At 36.8% G+C, this 21,985-nt stretch overlaps 1 protein-coding gene across 1 annotated transcript in view; it reads right to left on the reverse strand.

Annotated features, from left to right (window-relative positions):
- The window catches only part of LOC129238042 (B-cell lymphoma/leukemia 11B), a 105,348-nt gene extending 102,657 nt beyond the window's left edge, over positions 1–2,691 (reverse strand). Inside the window, exon 1 of the mRNA XM_054873081.1 lies at positions 789–2,691. Within this exon, the coding sequence (XP_054729056.1) occupies positions 789–825 (37 nt within the window). The 5' untranslated portion in view covers positions 826–2,691. The remainder of the gene's footprint in view (positions 1–788) is intronic.
- Between the last annotated feature and the right edge of the window lie 19,294 nt (positions 2,692–21,985).

Raw genomic sequence — 21,985 nt, forward strand, 5'->3', positions numbered from 1 at the left:
TGTCACTCATTATTTATGTATACCCTAACAACCGCTATTAAATCGCACTTGACTCTTGTGAACTCTATCACGGAAAAAATAGTCATCATCAGAAACTTAACGTTCCGGTAAAAGTTGTATGGAGTCTCAAAAAAGGTTATTTTTAGCCCTTTTTTTGATGCTAATTTTTGTAACGCTATCGCCACCGCACTGACACATCTTACGGAATAACTGCCTTTGCATTGATTTAAATTACATAGCCTTTGACAAGATATCAATGAAGGATTTAGTTTTCCTTCGAAATTGCTAATAGATACATTTATTTTTAAAAATACTTGTCTTGTTTACTTTGGAATGCACATTGTATGTGTACCACAAACGCTTAATATTTATTTATTATTATTTATTTACTTTTTATTATTTTACTTTTATTATTTATTTACTTTTTACTTAATATTTATTTAATTTTTATACTTGATAAACCATATTTAAACCATCCAACATACCTATGTATAAGGAAATTAAGTAAAGATTACTATTTTGTTTCCCAACTTCAGCAAATTTATATCGAAATTTATCAAAAGAACCGACGCAAACACTTGATTATGTGTATTAAAAAATTAGATGGCATAACGCTCCACTTGTGCTCTATAAAAGTAGCATTTGTCATAGATTATCTATATTATTACTTTTACATTCGCGCATAAATTCGTAATATGTTTTAGTTAGGCGTGCACAAGTTCGTATGTAGATACGTATGTATTACTTGTACGTAAGTGTACGCAGTTCGCAATTTCCTAGCCACTCACCTTGTGCAATTCTGACGGCGGGCATTTTAATTCTCATCTTTCCTGAGTTGGCGATTAATAGGATCTGTTGAAGCCTATCGCAGGGTTTATCCACATTAATATACACTTTGTCCACGGCTCCTATTTGCTAATTGCGTCGAGAGTTTTCGTTCCAAATTAATGTAATTCACATTTACACAAAGTGATATGTAAATAGCATTTCAGGAATCAGTCTCTATATTTGCTCACAAATTTTGTTTATTTTAATTATTTCTTGTTCTAATATTCGCGTCCGTATGTGTCGCGTTTAGTTCCCACATTTGGTTTACTTATTCGAATTTCAAAATCACGTATCAACACTTTTTACATTTTGCAAATAGAAATATACATACAAATTTACTTAAAACATTTCTTATCTCATGCAGCTTTTAATACAACTTTAGCGTTTATATTTTCATTCTATCAACATACACTTTACAGGTATATGCAATATTTGTATGCATTATTTTTACTAACGATAGGAACCTTGTACACCTTGTTTTTTTTAAGAAATAATTAGCAAGCGATCTTTGTTTTGCTTAAATAGTTTTTATTCCGGAGATGTCGATAATTTGTGGATTTTTTTGCAGCTTTGGTAAATGTGTTTCTGTTTCTGTTTTTCTTTTTGTTTTTTTTCGTTTGTTTTTATTTTTATTTTCACTACGTACATAATTTAGTACTCGTATATATGTATGCATGTGTATACATATATGCACACAGGGGTTTGTATTGTATTTTAGGGATTGGTATGTTGTTGTTCTTATTACATATTTTATTACATTTCTACCGTTTCCTCCTTGTCCAATTCGACAATTCGATTCCAATTAGAAAACTTCATAGAACCACTTGTAAGCGAGCGAGAGAGAGAGTTAATAAAACAGTTACCGGCCACTGATTTAATGTTGGAGAGAACTATACTATAAAATCATATGCCCTTCGCTTTTGCACTTCCTGAGTGCAAGTGCGAGTATGAGTGCGTCCGTACACGCCGATGTCCTGCGAGTGACTGTGGCCACATACATTGGGATAATTCAATTTTATCTAACGGTTTTTACACTTTGATGCCAATTTGAAAATTTGATTTTGGTTTATTGGTTAGGTTGTTTGTGGCGGCGGCCGTATCGATGGAGGTGGCGTTGGTGGAGTCGACTTTTGTGCTGGTGGAAGTAGCTAGCGCGACTGAATTAGCGACGGGAATGGATAAGCAGCTGGCAATCGACGACGTCGCTCACTTGGTTACATGCGATGTGATAGGGGTGACATGTTATTTTCCGCCACACTCTCCCATAGACATGTCTATCCACTTATATATAAATGTATGTGCAGGTTCATATGCTTCTACGTACATATATATACATGTGTGCAACTTGTTTGTTGTTTTTGTGGGTGGACACGCGCTCCGTCGCCACTTGGTAGCACTAACTCTTTCGACTGCAGCTTCTGTGCGACGGAATCACACACGATTTTTGATCTGCGAAAAATTAACACTAAGCTGGACTATGTTGGGTGAACGGTGAACGATGATGGTAACAATACTAAAATCTTCCATACAGGTAAATGGCCACTCGCTTATGTTTCGTACCGGCTTTCGTACAAATACTTTCGTATACAAGCTGTTTATTTTCTCATCTCCGAATTTCGATGCGACACTAGACTTTGGCGGTTTAAGATTATTTTGCGTGTAAAGCGAATATTGTTTTTTCTTTTCGAGACGAAAACCTAGTGCGATCTGAAATGAGAATAATTGCAACCGTATCGGCAACACTTCTGCATAGGTAGCGGCATAAGTATGCGTATATATGTATGTATGCGTATGATATAAACCGCGAAACAGACGTTAATGCAAATTGACGCAGAGATATAAAACAATGACACTGCTCGTAAACTATTGTAAGAAAGCACGTCCTCACAACGCGACAGTCCGTGTGCATCTAACTAATAAACTCACATTAGTCGCATCCGTCCATTTACCATCTACCATTTACCATTCATGCGGCTACTGCTCTGTCATTCTGTCGCGTTTGGCTTTCTTTGTTAGTTTTAGCTTTGCTCACTTCTCCTTCACCGACTAGCCAACCGGCCGACCTTTCAGCTCGGTTGAAATCGACTTGACTCGAAAGTCGCCACTCGCCACTCACGAGCTATACGTATGTATGTATGTATGTACGTATGTATGACTGACTGGCCTTACTTGCCTGTTCACTCGCGCTCACCACATACACTGTGATAAAGTGGCGCGGCGGCGTCAACAACTGTGTTGTGTTGGTGGTGACGGTGACGGTGACGGTGGCGAAGACGACGACGACGGCTACGGAGATGGCAAAAGCACCATAGATTGCAGCAAAGCCAGCGACAGGGGTTTCTCATGAGCGCACTTGCGTTTCGGCATTGGAGTAAGATATGAAACAGTGCCGTGGAATAGTAAAGAGCGGACTGGTGTGTTATGGTTTCTATGGCTAGGTAATGAAGTGAAGAGGTGTGGAGTACAAGCGTTTGGTCGCGCCACCGCACAATCTATACTGCGACAGCGTTGCTACTTTTTGCTGGAAACTGGAGTGAGTAAATGGACTATTTGTGTGCGTGTGTGTTCGTCTCTAAGCGTCCGGAGAACGGATGGCGGAGGACGATTTGTGTCGTCTGCTCAGAAGCACATGTACAAATTCGTATAAACCTTGATGTTATGAATGTATGTATGTATGTTTGTAGTGCACATGAGACTGTGCATGTGGCAAAAACAGTGTTGGTGTGCTGAATAGGTGGCGGCGATGCTGCTGCCATTGATGCTGTTGGAGATGCGTACAAATGTATGCATGTATGTACATCTGTATGCATGAAAATACCTACAAACTTGTGTCTGGCTGTGTGTGCGTATTCATAAGTATATAGTACATGCTGGTTCAATATTTTGTTTTGAGTGCTGTTTGTTTACTTATTGCTTTGACAATACTATTTTACGGTTGCCGCACCTTGCGTCGCTGGTCTGACCTCAACTTTGGCAATAACAGTAATATCATTGGAATCTTACACATATGAATGTACATTGTGTGTGTGTAAATTTATATACTATGTATGTATGTATGTATATATGTACATACAGTATTATGTAATTTAGCTATATATGAATATAAACGAATATGATTACAAATTATGTTGAAATTTTTGTTACATAGATTTTATAAATTCATTTACAACATTATTCCAGAACTATTATCTGCGCAATTATGCACATACACATATGCACATATACTCATGTACTTATACATAAATAAGTGTACGACTATGTATTTACATCAGCATCTCCTTTAGAATCAGAAATCATTCATGGCCGGTTTTTTCAAATTACGCCTTTTTAACCATCTAAATATTGTGTTGTGAGTATTCCGTCGACCACAAGTCAACTTGAATACAAAAAATCATACAAACATACAAAACAGATATCTTGTCTCACCATACCGAGTGCCATTTATGATTGCCCCTTTCGCGTTGCGATGGTAAACCGACTTTTGGCGTTCACGTTTAATTTTTCTCGGAGTCTTTGAATCAGTTAGTCGGTATGTAAGTGCATATGTGTAGGTATTTGACAATGGATTTTTCATTTGTATGCATGTGTGAGTTTTATGGATGTCCGTGGATACATATGCATATGCAGTAATATGTACCTATGTACGTACTATATGCACACATACATGCACACGTGAATATGAGCTACACGCATGCATATGAGTATTTAGTGTTTACATACATATGTATAAGTATATGGAAATATAGGTACTTATTACTTTTATGAACATATGCACATATGTAAAATATATATACAAACATACATACATATGTACATAGTGTATCCATGTACATGAAGCAAAAATATTGTACGTGCTCAAATAAAAGGACATCTGTATGCTTATATGACGGATCTCCATACTGTCCAGCAAATTGAGATAAAATCGTATCAGCATACTCATATGTACGTTCGTCCACAAACATACTCTTAGAAAGGATTTATGTATGTATATATGTATATACTTGGAGGCAATTTTGTGTGTATGATTTAAGTTTACACTCATCTTTGGACATGCAGCATTCAGCAGCTCTTCTGAAGAAATATGCATAGAAATGCATGCGTGTGGGTATATTGGAGAATGTACATATGGTTGTTTGTTTTGCGCCACAGTTATTTAGCTAAACCATGCTTATGAGACTTATCAAGTTTCTCAAAGCCGACTGAATGGCGGCAGAATTGAAAGAAACAACGACAGAACGAGTAAGTGAGAGTCCGTTTGAAAGTAAATAAAACAACTATACACTGTCACCATATGCGCTCGTATATCTCACTTGCATACATACATATGTATATATAAGGAATGTACGTATATGTACGTATAAGGAAGAGCAAATTAATGGAAACACTCTATATACACATATCCAAGCGAAAGTAAAGGCATACAAACTAAGCTTCATATGCCCACATCGCATTTTAGTTTAAATGCTAATATGACTCTCTTTGCACTCTTTTTTCATCTAGTCTCTCTCTGTTTCTTCTTCTTACAAAAATAATGTCCTGTACGGTAATTTATTGGAAGCACTAATACATACACAAATGTACAAATAGTGACCACAGCTTGCACCTCTTCCTACAAAATACTTACCCATCTCCCTCCACTACTCGCATCAAGTGGAAAGCCACCGAACTACCCCTTTTAGATCTGCTTCAGCGTGAAGCTGTTCTGCAGCAGATTCTGCTTGACGGGGTGGGCGTTGCTGCTACTGCGCTGCTGCGCTTCCGTTTCCGGTGAAATAAACTGGTGTACTTGCGAGAAAGGTTTATTTGAAAATACAAATATTCTCTTTAGAATTTTCTCTTTGGTTAAGGGGTTGTTAACCAACTCCAATAAAAGAGTGCTTGGATAAACAAACATAACTAGATATATGTACATATGTATATATATTTGTGCAGATGTATTTAAGTATGCATGGTGCATGCATGTTTGTAATTATGAAGAAATGCGATTCATTCAGAGAGCAAAAAAGCTGGAAAGAGTGTCTAACCCTTGCTGTTATCGACGGACATGTACTCGCACATATACATTTTCTTATCAATTGCACTTTTCCAACTCTGTGAGTCTAGTAGTAGAAGAGATTTTACCTGTACACAAGGATGCCATCCAATTAATATGTATATAAAAAATAAAAGATTTTTAAGAAACTTATTTGGACATATGTAAACTAGTATGTATGTATAATACAATAATACCGATATAATATAATATAATACAAAAACGAAATCAAATCGTGTAGATATTTCAATATTTATACTCAAAGAATTTAGAAAATTTTATCAACTTATTAAATGTCGCCATTCACAAGAAATATTAAAAATATGTGCCTGTCCACCGTTTTGCACGGTAGAGAAATTTTTTATGAAAAAAACTGTGCGAAACTGGGGTGTTAACGGGCACATTATGTCACAAAAACCGCACTCCGCATGCCAACTTGTCCCATCTCTTCTGTACGACTATCTCATCTGACTATATGAAATTTATCTTACCTTTTAGGCAAGATATCATTAATAAATTCCCTCCCTAGGAGTCAAGGCTTCAGGAACGGTCATAAAACGGTTGCAAATCTCGACTAAATCTCTCTGACACAACTCCAAAAAAATCTTCAATCGTCGCTGCTTGTCCAATTGAGAGAAAATTTCTTTTTTATGTGCAAATGGGCCTCTAAAACTCTTTCAATTCAATCTTTCTTTTTCTTTCTACCCCAATTTAGTTCTTCGATCTGTCGGTACTAAATTTTCAACTTTTCACATCTTTTCAGTCAATGGGTACCCCAGGTGGAGCTCCTTTTTACAAGTCCCCTTCCTTGTCTAAGCACCTGAGCCCATTTTTCAAACTAAACACTGAATATTCGTCTTGAATTTCGCCATTTTGAATATTGAAAAACTGGCTCTGGACTTTTAATCAGAGTGCCCAAAAACACCAGTAGTCATTTTTATAAGCTTAGTTCATAATAATTTGCAATTCGATCATAATCACTGGACCTTAAAAAGGTAACTCCACTTTATTCAAAGTTGTTTATTTTATTGGAACTTGCAGTTATGATAATTATAATGTAATGATTGTTATTATGGCAAGATTTAAGTTGAGTATAGAATAAAGTATCTACCGTGCCAAGTTTTTGTGAAAAGTAGGTGAAAAAACGTCAAAAACACGATTTATGCATTTGGAGTAACCTGAATCGAATCTTCTACATCGGAAACTGTTTCTTCTTCTTAATTGGCGCGATAACCGCTTACGCGATTTCGGCCGTGTTTAACAAAGCGCGCCAGTTGTTCATTTCTCGTGCTAACCGGCGACAATAGGACAAACCAAGTGAAGCCAAGTCCTTCTCCACCTGATCTTTCCAACGCAGAGGAGGTCTTCCTCTTCCTCTGCTACCACCGGCCGGTACCGCATCGAATACTTTCAAAGCCGGAGCGTTTGTATCTATTCGGATGACATGACCCAGCCAACGTAGCCGCTGGATCTTTAATCGCTGCGCTATGTCTATGTCGTCGTAAAGCTCATACAGCTCATCGTTGCATCGTCTGCGATATTCGCCGTTGCCAACGTGCAAAGGTCCAAAAATCTTACGCAGAATCTTTCTCTCAAACACTTCAAGCATCGCTTCATTGGATGTTGTCATCGTCCACGCTTCTGCGCCATACGTTAGGGAGCCTTGAAGAGTGTTAGTTTTGTTCGTCGAGAGAGGACTTTACTACTCAGTTGCCTACTTAGCACTTGTTGGCAAAAGAGATTCTACGTTAGATTTCAAGGCTGAAATTGATATCGCTGTTAATGCTGGTTTCTAAGTATACGAAGTCCTTTACAACCTCGAAATCATAACTGTCGACAGTGACGTGGGTGCCGATATGCGAGTGCGCCAACTGTTTGTTTGATGACAGGAGGTACTTCGTTTTGTCCTCGTTCACCACCAGACCCGTTCGCTTTGCTTCTTTATCAAGTTTGGAGAAAGCAGAACTAACAGCGTGGTTGTTAAGGCCGATGATGTCGATATCATCGGCATACGCCAACAATTGTACGCTCTTATAAAATATTGTGCCTAAGCGATTACGTTCTGCGGCTCGTACGATCCTCTCCAACATCAGATTAAAGAAGTCACACGACAGCGAGTCACCCTGTCTGAAACCTCGTTTGGTATCAAACGGCTCGGAGAGGTCCTTCCCAATTCTGACGGTGCTGCTGGTGTTGAACAACGTCATCTTGCGAACCCGTATTAGTTTTGCGGGGACACCAAATTCAGACATCGCGGGATACAGATAACTCCTTTTCGTACTGTCGAATGCAGCTTTGAAATCGACGAAAAGATGAGTCTTTTCCAAGATTTGGCGTATCGTAATTATTTGCTCGATGGTAGATTTTCCAGGTCTAAAGCCACACTGATAAGGTCCAATCAGTTGATTGATGCTGGTTGATGGCTTCAGCCTCTCACACAATATGCTCGTCTTTTAGCCAGAATCTTCTGGCTGTCTGTTGTGATTGCAGCTTTTCGATGTCAAACTATCTTAGTGAAATGAATTTATCACTATGAAATATTTATTGAATCCACTTCACAAATTACTGTCTGACACTGACACAAATGAACAAAACTCCAATAAAAAGAGAAAAGCAGGTGCGCCTTAACCATAACTCGAAATGAAATTCAGTATTTTATTGTTCCCAATTTACAAATTTCATTACTTGTATCGATTTGACTTCAAAAGTGCCACAGTCCAATGTGCCCCAGATTTAGATTTTAACCTGCTAGTGGTAGCTATTTGAGGCATGTAACTTCCAAGTGTTAAATAAAGGTGTTGTTAATACTTAGTTAGACATATTGCAAATCGAGAACACAACCGCCATTATTATTATTTGAAAACTATGTTAAATATTTAGTTTATATTTCATGATTTAATACTCCATGTAAATTCTGTGTGCTCTCGAGGCGTACACAACATAGATCGCCCAATCTAAAGCTAACAGTATTACAAAACTTTGAAGTAGAATCGGTATGCAACTCTTGTATCGACGAAATTCCACTCCATGCTTATGTACAGCTTGGCTGCCCTTGGCTTGCAGCAAGAATAAAAAATTAGAACTGCGGTGGAGCCAATATTTTTTCGCATTTTGATTTTTATAGTTTTAGAAAGATGTCAGAATCCATGAAGATCAATGTGAATTTTGGAGCACCAGTCCTAGAATTTGCCTTTCTACACCCCTGTAATTAACCATACGATAGAACGAATGACTAAAAATATTTTTGTCGTATTGATAACATCAAATTGTAACCATAACCCTGATGGAAACTTTGGAGTATATGGTCCAACTTTTTTGTGTTTGTATCATATCTTACGAAGCCAAAGTGTTTTTATATGAAATCTTCACATAGCGTTCCATTCGTTCCGAGAATTGAAGCATATTCATTTATTATGTCCTTAGACCATTTGGTCCTTATAATTTTTAATCTTCATCTTTAATCGATTTGGAGCTACAATCGACGTTGACAAAACATCATATTACATTTTCCCTTTATGTGGAGAATCTATTTAATATATGTATTAAAATTTCAACAAATGGGGGCCCAAAGTTTTATGTCGCCTCCAAATGGCAGATAATTTTTTATGAGGAGCTTTTTCATGGCAGAAAAATACTGCCGAAGGGCGAGCGATATTAAAAAAAAACATTTTTTATCATTTGGTAGTTCATTCATTTGGTTACCACACACAAACCCCATTCATATAAATATATTTATAACTTAAAACAAGTAAGGAGTGCTAAATTCGGTCTGGATCGATCTTTATAAACCCCCGGTCGTTTTAATAAAATTTCTTTAGGCTGGCTCCTAATTTTTGGAGTCAAACAACCTCATAAGCAATGAGAGTTTTACTTGTACGAGCAGATGGGCCGAAATTTAATCTTAGCATATAAAAAGGAGGCGTGATTGACGCAATTACCAAAAAGTGGGTGTAGCGCCACCCAGTTTTCAAAATTTTATTTGCGTCGTATGTTTGTTTTTTATTTTTTGGTCAACATTTTTACCAAGTTTGTAATTTTGCTTAATTTATAACAGAGATATCACGCTTTTTCATGTGGGAGGTGTGCAGGAGCGTAGTGATCATTTTAATCCAAGAGCAGTAGTGCGACGGGGTTGATAAATGGTATACATCCAAATATTCCGTTTCGACCACAATTATTGTTTATAAATAAAAATCATTTAAAGGGGAGAGATTTAATTAAATAAATTTTTCTCAATTTTTATTTAAAAATCTCTTCATTTGTAAGATTTATAAATTAATATTTGCTAAAGTGTTGATTTCCTGACTCTGTCTTATAAATTTTATAACAGATTTTGTAACATGTTGCAGGAAGCTTTGTTTGATCTAAAGAAGCTGTTTCCGCCCGATCTTCTATGCAAAATACATACATACCTATGTATGTAAGTGAATGAAATTTTTCATACGAGTTTTAATAGAATATAGTCTTAGGGCCTACAAATTTTGGTAACATTTAAAAAATATTTAGCGGCTATTTTCAAAGGAAAAATTACTTTAAGTATAATATAGTATAATTTTGTTATCAAGAGTGAACGGGAATTTGAATGCACCACTGCAACTGAAAAGCTTACGCATGTGTACTTGCATAAACAAAGATTGTATGGGCATGCTTGTGCATGCATGTATTAACGCGGCATACCACAAAGCATTTTAATATGAGTATTAGTCGAGTGCACTTCGGCAGTTGCAAAAAACAGAGTGTTGATTGCCATGGAAGTGCGCGAAAACAGGCCTTTTGTTTCGCAATCAAAAACGAAAAATACTTAAAGTGCAAAAATTCCACCACAATTTTTTAAATAAGATTCTTAAAAATGCCCCTTTCTTAATTGCAAATTTTTCTTTTCTCAATTTTTATTTTTTTAGTTGAAAATCACAACTAGCAGAACACATTAATAATGGATCCTGCTATCAAAATATGTAAAGTGTTTTAACATCAATAATTTTTTTTTTCTGTGTGGGGCTCAGTTATTACAATATAGGTATAAATGTGTAGTGTTTTATAGACGGGTTGAAGGGCATCACCAACTATATTTGGGTGCCTACAACTTCCTTTTGATGATCACAGAGCAATATTTTTTATTAAACTGCAGTTCGCCTCTGAAGGCTAAACAGTAACTTTATGCATCAAGTCTTTTGACATGTGCTCCGAGTAAATGACTTACTTAATTTTAAGGTATGCCCATGAAGGACGTATGCAGTGTGAGACAAGGGTTACAGTTACATAATAATTGCGTGTAAAAAAAAATGTGTAAGAAAAAATTTACTCGCTAAATGGCGTTGTGGCACAGATATAAAAAAATGAATTTATGGTCCGATTCGGATCACACTCGAAATATTATTTTATATTATTTTCGTTAAAAAAAAATTGGTTTAAGGACAACTAACATATTAAGGTACAACATGATGCAAATTATGCCCTTTAGTACTTTTTGTATACAATTAAGCCAAAACTTAGTGGTTCATTTTTTTCGTTCATCGCTAGTGCGAGCTACGAGGGGTGCCTTTTATATTTCGGGATTTGGCAACCCTGGTGTTGCAATCTGGCAACTGACAGCTGTATTGCAAAGTTTGACATTTTTTGGCTTTTATGTACTCAGAACGTTTTGAAATACCAGCGCTATTTGTGTTGTTTACAGTAACTTAAAAGTTTGATCTCGGTCCAAAAATGGAATTAAATCTTGAACATTTTCGTGCGATTATTTTTTACAACTTTCGACGTGGATTAACTCAGCAACATTGCATGGATGAACTTAATTCATTTTTTGGCGATGAAGCTCCATCAAGGACCAGTGTTTATCGATGGTATGGTGAATTCAATCGTGGTTGTAGTTCACTCCAAGACGAATTTCGTGAAGGTCGTCCAAAATCAGTTGTTGTTCCGAAAACCATTGATGCTGTGCGCGAACTGATATTGCAAGATCGTCATGTGACCTATCGTGAGACTGAGACAATCTTAGGCATTAGTGGGACCAGCATACATTCAATATTGCATAAACATTTGACTGTCAAAAAAATTTATTCGCGTGGATCCCACACAATTTGTCAATCGCTCAAAAAAAGGCTCGTGTCGATTGGTCGAAGGAAATGCTCAAAAAATACGATCGCGGGGCTTCGAAATATGTCTATGACATCGTGAGAGGTGATGAATCATGGATTTACGCGTATGAGCCCGAAAGTAAACAGCAGTCGACTGTATGCGTGTTTCAAGATGAGCCAAATCCAACAAAAGTTGTTCGCGCACGAAGCACTTCCAAGCAAATGGTCGCCTGTTTTTTCGGAAAAACTGGACATGTCGCAACCGTACCACAAGAACAACGCAGAACAGTACACAACCATTTGTTTGCCAGTTGTCTTCCAAGAAATTAGGAAAACCAATCGCCAAAGGCGGATCACTCTTCACCAGGACAATGCGAGCTCTCACACATCGGCTCAAACAACTGCATTTTTGAGCACCCAAAACATCGAATTAATACATCCGCCGTATAGTCCTGACTTGGCACCGAATGACTTCTTTTTATTCCCGTACGTAAAAAACAAACTGAGAGGTCAACGTTTTTCGACACCTGAAGAAGCGGTTGCGGCATTCAGAATGCATGTTTTGGAGGTACCTCATTCTGAGTGGCAAAAGTGCTTCGACAATTGGTTCAAACGCATGCAAAAGTGTATAGATCTTCATGGAGAATATTTTGAAAAACAATAAAGTGATTTTCGATGATTAAAATTTGTTTTTGTTCTCTAATCCCGACATATACAAGAAATAAAGGAGTATTTTTATTTTAGATGTATCTACCGCGAATTAGTCTGCCAAAGCCAAGGGAACTTTATTTTGAGAGATCAGAATAAATAACGTCCCGATGACTAGATTTTCAAAATTTTGAAACGAAAATTTCACGAAATATTTATCAAATCTTAATCTTTGATATGCTGAAAAGTTTTAAAAAATATATAATTCCCTATATTGGAAAAAAAATAATAATAATAATAAGTGGTGAACAAGCGCGTTTTATACCTGGAAGCCCGCATAACTCATTGATTCCGCTTAATCGAATGGTCAGATATCAAGAGGGCGATCATAATGTAAAAAAGGCGGGGATAAGAATAAAAGGCGAGAGGTGGTATCCAATGGTATGTCCTTATCAGCCGAGGAACCTTTATTAGTTGCACTTTCGTCTGTGACCGCTACTCATGTACGAGTATATACATACATTCATAAGTCCATAAATCTTCAAAGAAATCGTTTTGTAGAAAACTCCGTTAGGCACAGCAAGAGCTAATATATTTAATACTCCTATATCGGCAGTAATCTATGTTTGGTTTCAGCAAATAAAGGAAGATGTACATTTTGCGCAGACGTTCGTGTTATATGTTTAGTATATGTGAATAAATGTGACAAATACATTCAGGCGAGAGATTTCATGTATTATTTTTGATATAAGATGGGTCGGTTTTTTTCCCCCTGAGAAGAAGTATAACAAACTGCTCCGCAAACAGTTTCTACTCGGGAGCAGGTTTGACCCATGTAGACACTGCTTGAACCATAACACCCTTTTCCCTCTCAACCCAAACTGTCGAAATAGTAAGTTTCCTGGGCCTACCATTAGATGATCTAGACGAAGACGACTGGTAATCTACACTACAATAACAGGGCTAAGAATACTGCTACAACAACAAAACCGAAAGCTATTAAAAACTTTAGGATAACTATAATATGTCAAATTTGAAATATGTATGCAAAGCTGTTGTCATACGGAAAACATAAGTAGTAGCCTACGTAAGCCGTAATGATTTTTTAAAGTCGTGCTAGTGTTTTAGCCCAAAGGCAAATTTAAAAAGCTATGCCAAAATATATGAATCTGATAGATGTTTCTTGTTCTAAACTTAAACAAGGGCGATTTAAAAAATAGTTTAGATCAAAACCTTTATGATTTCTTCGTTTGCATTTTGAACTGAAGGAATAATATTCAAAACCTATTTTACTTTAATTGTTCTAAAAAAATTGTGTGTAATATCATAACAAAATATGTTAAAACGCTTCAAGTTTTTATAAAAGCAAACAACAAATTTCCAAAGTAGGGAAGATAAACCGAAGTAAACAAACGAGATTTTCTTATGATAGTGAAGTATTATAATTCAAAAACGAAAGGGTAAAGATTCCGCAAATTACAAAAGACTACTTAAAACAATATTAGAAAAAAGTTAACATATGTGGATGAAAACAAAGTTAATAATAAGCAAAGTTTAAATTTCACTAGAATTGAAAATATAAATTTTAAGTAAGATAAGAAAATTTTTGAAAATTTTAAAACACCTGACATCAGTGCCGTGTTTTTTTTTTTTGGTAAATGTAATGGTTATAATCATCTTGATGGGAATAGTAAGCTTCTTCTAGAGATTTTGGGTTTCAAAAAACACTGGCTGGTTATCGTGCTCCAGGGTCGCTCAATAATGATTTGTTGTAGTTCGGCGGACTGAAGTGGTGGGCCAGATTTACGATGTAGGCAAACGTTTTGGACCGAAACATCGATAAGCCAAGTTTAAATTGCGAACAACCATTTTCTTCTCTGACTACGCTATAATAAGGTACGCATTGACATTTTAACCCATTCGATCAACTATTTTATCAATTATTTACAACATCCATTATTGACGCTTTGATTTCCTCTTCTGGCACGGTGACAGAGAGTATACTGTTGTCTTCTAATCGAGCCATTATCTACAAACGATAATATGCAAGTATTCGATATTAAGACTATTGCTACGTAACGCCCTCAATTTATATAAAATTTAAAACTTGAAAACTAAAACTTATTGTCAGAAAATATTTTTCGCCCTTAACAAAATACCATTGCTTAAAAAATTGTACGGTTGTGATTACCCAATTTCAAAGCAAAGGAAAGGTAAGTCCTGTCCGCCGTTTGCTATTTTTTAACTTCACTGAATATAAGAAACTAAACGTCATTCCATAACTCACATAAACTGAACGAACGGCATAAAACGATTGAAGGATTATAAATCTATATATATAAAAGAAAGTCAGTTAGTTACACTATTTATAACTAGAGAACGGCTGAACCGATTTTGCTGAAAATTGGTGGAGAGTTAGCTTAGAACCAGGAACCGGACATAGGATACTTTTTATCCTATTCAAACGCGTTTCCGTGAAGTCACTATAAAATGTGGTATAACAAAAAACGCATCTGATATGGAATAACAAAACGCAAATGACAGCTAAACGTAATTTTGTCTATGGATAAGTAGACAATTTGATAATATAAAATATAAAAATTTGATAATATAAATTTTGTCAGAAATATATAATCACAGTAATTTGTATTCTCTTTGAATTATCTTTATCAATGCCGCGACCAAGACGATCGAATCTTTCCCAACAAAGCCGTAATGCAAGAAGGATACGAAACATTGCGAATGAAACGGTTGAAGAAGCACAAGGAATTGCCCGTGAAGAGCGCCGCGTTAGTATGGCTCGACTTCGTGCTTCTCGTGCGTTTCGATATGATTGCAACACTGATTACTGCTTACATCCTAGCGTTTGCATTGGGCCAATAAACGTTGTTTGCGAGTATTGTGGCGCATTGAAGTTTTCCGGAGAAACGCCCGCATTGTGCTGCCTTAGTGGAAGAGTGATATTGCCATTATTCCGCCAAACACTGCCAGTAACTCCAAGATCAACGGCTGCTGACGAAATAAACGCTTGCCTCAAATCATGGAATCTATGGCGCTATGTGAAGAAACTGCAGCTGACAACAAACATGACAGTTGCATTACTTAATGAAACATCTACTGAAGATTTCTCTCAGCAATTACTGACTATCGGTAACGGTCGAGTACCTGTTGACGAATCGAGTAGATTGATTTCATTTCCTCAGAATTTCTGTAACTTTGTCTCATCGAAAGAGGAACTTATCAATAAAGTATTCCCAAACATCATTAATAACTAGAAAAATAATGAATGGCTGAGTGAGCGAGCAATTGTAGCGGCTAAGAATAAAAATGTAGATGACCTAAACTACATAATTCAAAATGATATTATTGGAACAATGCATTCATTCAAATATATTGACTGTGTAACAAATGAAGATGAAGCCACCAACTATCCAATTGAATTTTGAAACTCCTTGGATGTGCCTGGCTTACCACCGCACAATTTACGCCTAAAAGTTAGCTCAGTAGTAACCATGCTTCGAAACATAAGCCCACCAAAACTTTGCAACGGTACCCGTTTGGTGGTAAATAAATTGATGAACAATGTGATTTACGCGACAATACTCAAAGGAAGATTCGAAGGTGAAGAAGTTCTCATTCCGAGGATCCCGATGATCCTAACCGATCTTCCGATCCTAACTTCAACTTCCGATCCGTATTGCATTCGCCATGACCATTAACAAATCACAAGACAAATCCTTGAAAGTTTGTGGTCTGAATCTGGAAAATCAGTGTTTCTCACATGGTCAATTATATGTGGCATGTTCACGGGTCGGAGAACCATCTGCGGGGTATTTTGTTCTTGCACCTGATAATAAAACAAAAAATGTCGTGTATCATAAGGTGCCTTACTGAAGAGTGAAATCTATTAAAGCTTCCTTGAAATACTTGATTAATAAAAAAATTAACTTAATAAAACCAAAAATCTGCTTTTTTATTGCCTCTACGGCGGAACAAAGTTTGCCGGGTCAGCTAGTATATATATAATTGGCGCGTACACCCTTTTTGGGTAATTCTGGTGTGCGTCTTGATGTTGTTCCACAAATGGAGGGACCTACAGTTTCAAGCCGACTCCGAACGGCAGATATTTTTATGAGGAGCTTTTTCATGGCAGGTAGGTTTGCCATTGCCTGCCGAGGGGCGACCGCTATTAGAAAAATGTTTTTTTATTTTATTAATTTTGGTTTCACCGACATTCGAACCAACGTTCTCTCTGTGAATTCCGAATGGTAATCACGCACCTACCCATTCGACTACGGCGGACGCCTTGATTGAAGGATTCCTCTCCAAATATTTGCGCCTTCATAAACAGGAATGTAACGCAATTTTCTTTTCTATTAGGCTAAATTCAAATATTATAATCATGATACATGGACAAATGAAACATACATACGTCATTAATGGGCTAAGTAAGTTTTACTTTTATTTATTTATTATTAGTAGTAAAAGTAATAAATTCGAATAGTCTAAGTAGACATATTTTAAGGTTCATAGGAATTAAAAATAGGGCAGTAAAATTAAACTAACGGGTGATTTTTAACTATTATCTTTTTAAACAATTGGTTTAAACAGCTGATGCACTTTTCGTGTTTTGTTTCACTGTCTACCATCTTCAGTTTGGTCTATAATTTAACCATGAATCGTCTTACAAACGAACAACACTTGCAAATCATTGAATTTTATTATAAAAATGCGTGTTCTGTTAAGAAAGTTTATTGCGCGCTTCTTCCATTTTATGGTCAGTTTAATCGACCCACTGAAGCGGCTATTCGAGCTATTGTGACTAAATTTAGAACCAAATTTACATTATTGGACATCAAACTACCAACACGCTTACGTAGAGTGCGAACTGAAGAAAATATCGCAGCTGTATGGGCCAGTGTTAATGATCACAATCAATTATCGATTCGTCGCCGTTCGCAACGTGGAAAATTTTGCGAAAGGATTTAGGTGTGAAGCCTTTCAAAATACAGCTGGTGCAAGAATTGAAGCCGAACGACCTACCGCAACGCAGAATTTTTAGTGAATGGGCTCTTGGAAAGTTGGCCGAAGATCCACTTTTTTATCGAAAAATTGTGTTCAGCGACGAAGCTCATTTTTGGATCAATTGGTACGTAAATAAGCAGAATTGTCGATTTTGGAGTGAAGATCAGCCAGAACAATTGCAAGAGCTACCAATGTATCCAGTCACGGTTTATTTGCTAGAGGTATCATTGGACCGTACTTCTTCAAAGATTCTGCGAATCGTAACGTAACTGTGAATGTTGAGCGCTACCGTGAAATGATATCCAGCTTTGTTTTGCCCAAAATGCAAGAGCTTGACTTGCATGACATGTGGTTTCAGCAAGACGGTGCCACATGCCACACAGCGCGTAACAATGGACTTGTTGAGAGGTGAGTTCGGTGAACACATTATTTCACGTTCGGGACCTGTCAATTGGCCACCCAGATCGTGCGAAGGCGTTATGCCTTTACATTATTTTTGTGGGGTTATGTTAAAGCTCATGTCTATTCAGACAAGCCTGTTTCAATTAACGCATTGGAAGACAACATTAAAGCATTTATATGTGAGATACTGGCCGAAACATTGGAAAGAGTATGCCAAAATTGGACTAAGCGGATGGACCATTTAAAGCGCAGTTGCGGTCAACATTTGCATAAAATAATAAACATTAAATTATATGGACTGTACTAGCGATTTAAATAAAAATTTCATGCATTTTTCTGAATTGTACGTGTGTTTTTTTGAAAAACTTTCCTATAGCTCTTAAAAAGCCACCCTTTATTTATAATAAATTTTTAAAGAATTCAATAGGTGATCTTTTGAGCATGAAAATTCAATTTCAATAAATTTAGAGGTTTTTTTAATCTCAATATAATTAAACACTCTAATAATATGATCGTTCCTAGGGGAAGCAAAGCACACAATAGAAAAACTCCGAACTACGAAGAACTCTGGCCGGAATATTAAAGAAAGCCCTCTCAAGAAGCACGGAATCAACAGCACCTCGAACGAAATCAAAAACGAATGACATAGATAAGATTAATCTCCTGTTCTGCAATAATTTTAACCGAATCAATAAGACTCGTGCTTTATAGGTAGGGATAGGATCCAAGAAGCGTAAATTACGGAACGTGTAATCTGGACACACCCAATTCTAGCAGCATGGCACGTGTAACATGGAGACCAAATGAAGGCTGCATACTCGAGCTTGGGACGTAGAAACGTCTTATACAAAATCTTCAGCGTATAAGCGGCGGAGAAATCGCAACTACGACGTCTAATGAAAGAAAGCATGGCATAAGATTTTCGTAAGATATTTCTGGACAAATTCAAGCAGCACTTTAAAAATGTCCAAAATTCCGGATCAACAATTACAGCTATAGTTTTGGTCCATATTTACCACTTACCTTCTTTTAACTCTACGTAATAACGCATTCCCTCGGCATCTGGTTCTAATGGAATGAAACGGTTTTACATCACCAAGGTCCACAATAATTACTCGTGTTATTTCTCTAACTGAAATAAGTGATTTTACAACTTGCGAATTTTAGAACTATGATTTTCTTAAAGGATTGATATAATTTAGATAATGTTGTTTGAAATCACCTTGAGAATTATATAATTTTTAAACGTTAACCTCATTTTATTTCTTAGTTACGCATATTCATATTTAAATACACATATTTGTTTATGAATATTGATAAAATATTACCAAAAATGGAGACAACACCAATATGCTATTAAAAATGGTATCCTTCTTGGTTAATTCATTTTCCAACTGGATAATACCATTATAATATAGATGTGCACATATACATATATATACATATGTAAGTAATATATGTACATATTTGCAAGTTTAATCGATTTTATCATGTGTTTGTATATACTTACATACATCATAATTTAGAAACGGGACGTTTCCTTTCGTGAAAGCATTTTAGTAGCCAACCTCGAGAGCTAAAAGTACGAGAACATCGCACCAATCGACAACAATCAGCGGGCGCTGCGCTCGTGTATAATCGATCTAACAAAACTGATTGCGACAATTACTATACGTGAGGTGAGTTATAAACAATCAGCCGAAAATATCCGCTCCAAACGAGGCTACATGCTTGCACACGGGTGTATGTACATAGACATGCATACATAAGTAAAAAAATATGGTATTTATGTTTATTCTTATGAAAGTGCATACACATGTACATACATCATGATGGCAATAGCGAAATTCTAGGCTACAGCACGAGTGTGCAGTTCAAACACAAGAACAAAAACAGCAGCTCAGCTGTGGGGATAATAGCAGCCTCCAAAATTATTGTGAAATTAGTGGCCAATCACGTCATGCACTTGTATTCGTATTAAACTTATAAATGAAACTAACAATCAGTGTTCGCGCGTTTGACTCGTGACTGGCAGCGGACATTGGGTATCCGAGGAAGGCCAGCAGAGCAGTTGGCTTATTGCCGTTACTGGGAATTAGAAGGCTGCAGTTTTGTCTGATTGAAGCGAATCTGTGTGTTAAACTCACTCACGCTCCTTCATTGCGTGAGGCTAGTGTCCATATCGCCCTTAAGCCATAGGTAGAGTGGGGCCGTAATTGATGATTCTACTACTGCGTTATGAACGAAGTCGTTTGCCCATTCCCCCTCTTTCAATGAAATACTCGAATTATGAACCAAATACGTTTTAAAAAGCATTTACTCACTACTTTTCTGTGTGGGTTCAATAGGGATCAATTCAAGCATTTATCAATCACATATGCGCAGAAGGGTGTGCAGGAATGGGTGAGGCGTCATTTTCTCATAGTCAAACATACTCATTTTATATTTTAGTATCGGTTTGATATTAGGTCTGAAAGTCAAATTATTAACATCTTGTTAAATATTGAATAAAGGTTATGTTCGCAGAGTCTAAATCAACTAAAGGGCGAACTTTTGAGAGCTATAGTAAAGTTTTTCAAAAAAACACACGTAAAGTTCAGAAAAATGGCATTAATATTTTATTTAAATCAATAGTACCGAACATATAATTTAATGTTTGAAGATTATTTCATGCAAATGTTGACCGTGACTGCGCTTCAAATGGTCCAACCGCTTAGTCCAATTTTGGCATACTCTTTCCAATGCTTCGGCCGGTATATCACATATAAATGCTTTAATGTTGTCTTCCAATGCGTTAATTGAAACAGGCTTGTCTGAATAGACATAAGCTTTAACATAGCCCCACAAAAAATAATCTAAAGGCATAACGCCTTCGCACGATCTGGGTGGCCAATTGACAGGTTCCGAACGTGAAATAAAATGTTCACCGAACTCACCTCTCAACAAGTCCATTGTTGCGCGTGCTGTGTGGCATGTGGCACCGTCTTGCTGAAACCACATGTCATGCAAGTCAAGCTCTTGCATTTTGGGCAAAAAAAAGTTGGATATCATTTCACGGTAGCGCTCACCATTTACAGTTACGTTACGATTCGCAGCATCTTTGAAGAAGTACGGTCCAATGATATCTCCAGCCCATAAACCGCACCAAACTGTGACCTTTTCTGAATACATTTTTAGCCCTTGCAATTCTTCTGGCTGATCTTCACTCCAAAATCGACAATTCTGCTTATTTACGTACCCATTGATCCAAAAATGAGCTTCGTCGCTGAACACAATTTTTCGATAAAAAAGTGGATCTTCGGCCAACTTTCCAAGAGCCCATTCACTAAAAATTCTGCGTTGCGGTAGGTCGTTCGGCTTTAATTCTTACACCAGCTGTATTTTGAAAGGCTTCACACCTAAATCCTTTCGCAAAATTTTCCACGTTGTTGAGTAACAGGTATCAGAGGCCCAATTGCTGCGAACGGCGACGAATCGATAATTGATTGTGATCATTAACACTGGCCGATACAGCTGCGATATTTTCTTCAGTTCGCACTCTACGTAAGCGGGTTGGTGGTCTGATATCCAATAATGTAAATTTGGTTCTAAATTTAGTCACAATAGCCCGAATAGCCGCTTCAGTGGGTCGATTAAACTGAGCATAAAATGGAAGAACCGCGCGATAAACTTTCTTAACAGAACACGCATTTTTATAATAAAATTCAATGATTTGCAAGTGTTGTTCGTTTGTAAGACGATCCATGGTTAAATTATAGACCAAACTGAAGATGTTTGACAGTGAAACAAAACACGAAACGTGCATCAGCTGTTTAAACCAACGGTTTAAAAAGATAATAGCTAAAATATCTCCCGTTACATGCAAAACTATGTATATTTATGCGTTCGACCAGTTTCAATTATGAATTTTGGAGAAGCCAGTACAAGTTCACCTCAGGTTTTTGATCCAGTATTGACGTTTTCAAAAAGAGATCGA

Source organism: Anastrepha obliqua, chromosome 2, assembly GCF_027943255.1.
Source record: "Anastrepha obliqua isolate idAnaObli1 chromosome 2, idAnaObli1_1.0, whole genome shotgun sequence".
NCBI classification, from domain to species: domain Eukaryota; kingdom Metazoa; phylum Arthropoda; class Insecta; order Diptera; family Tephritidae; genus Anastrepha; species Anastrepha obliqua.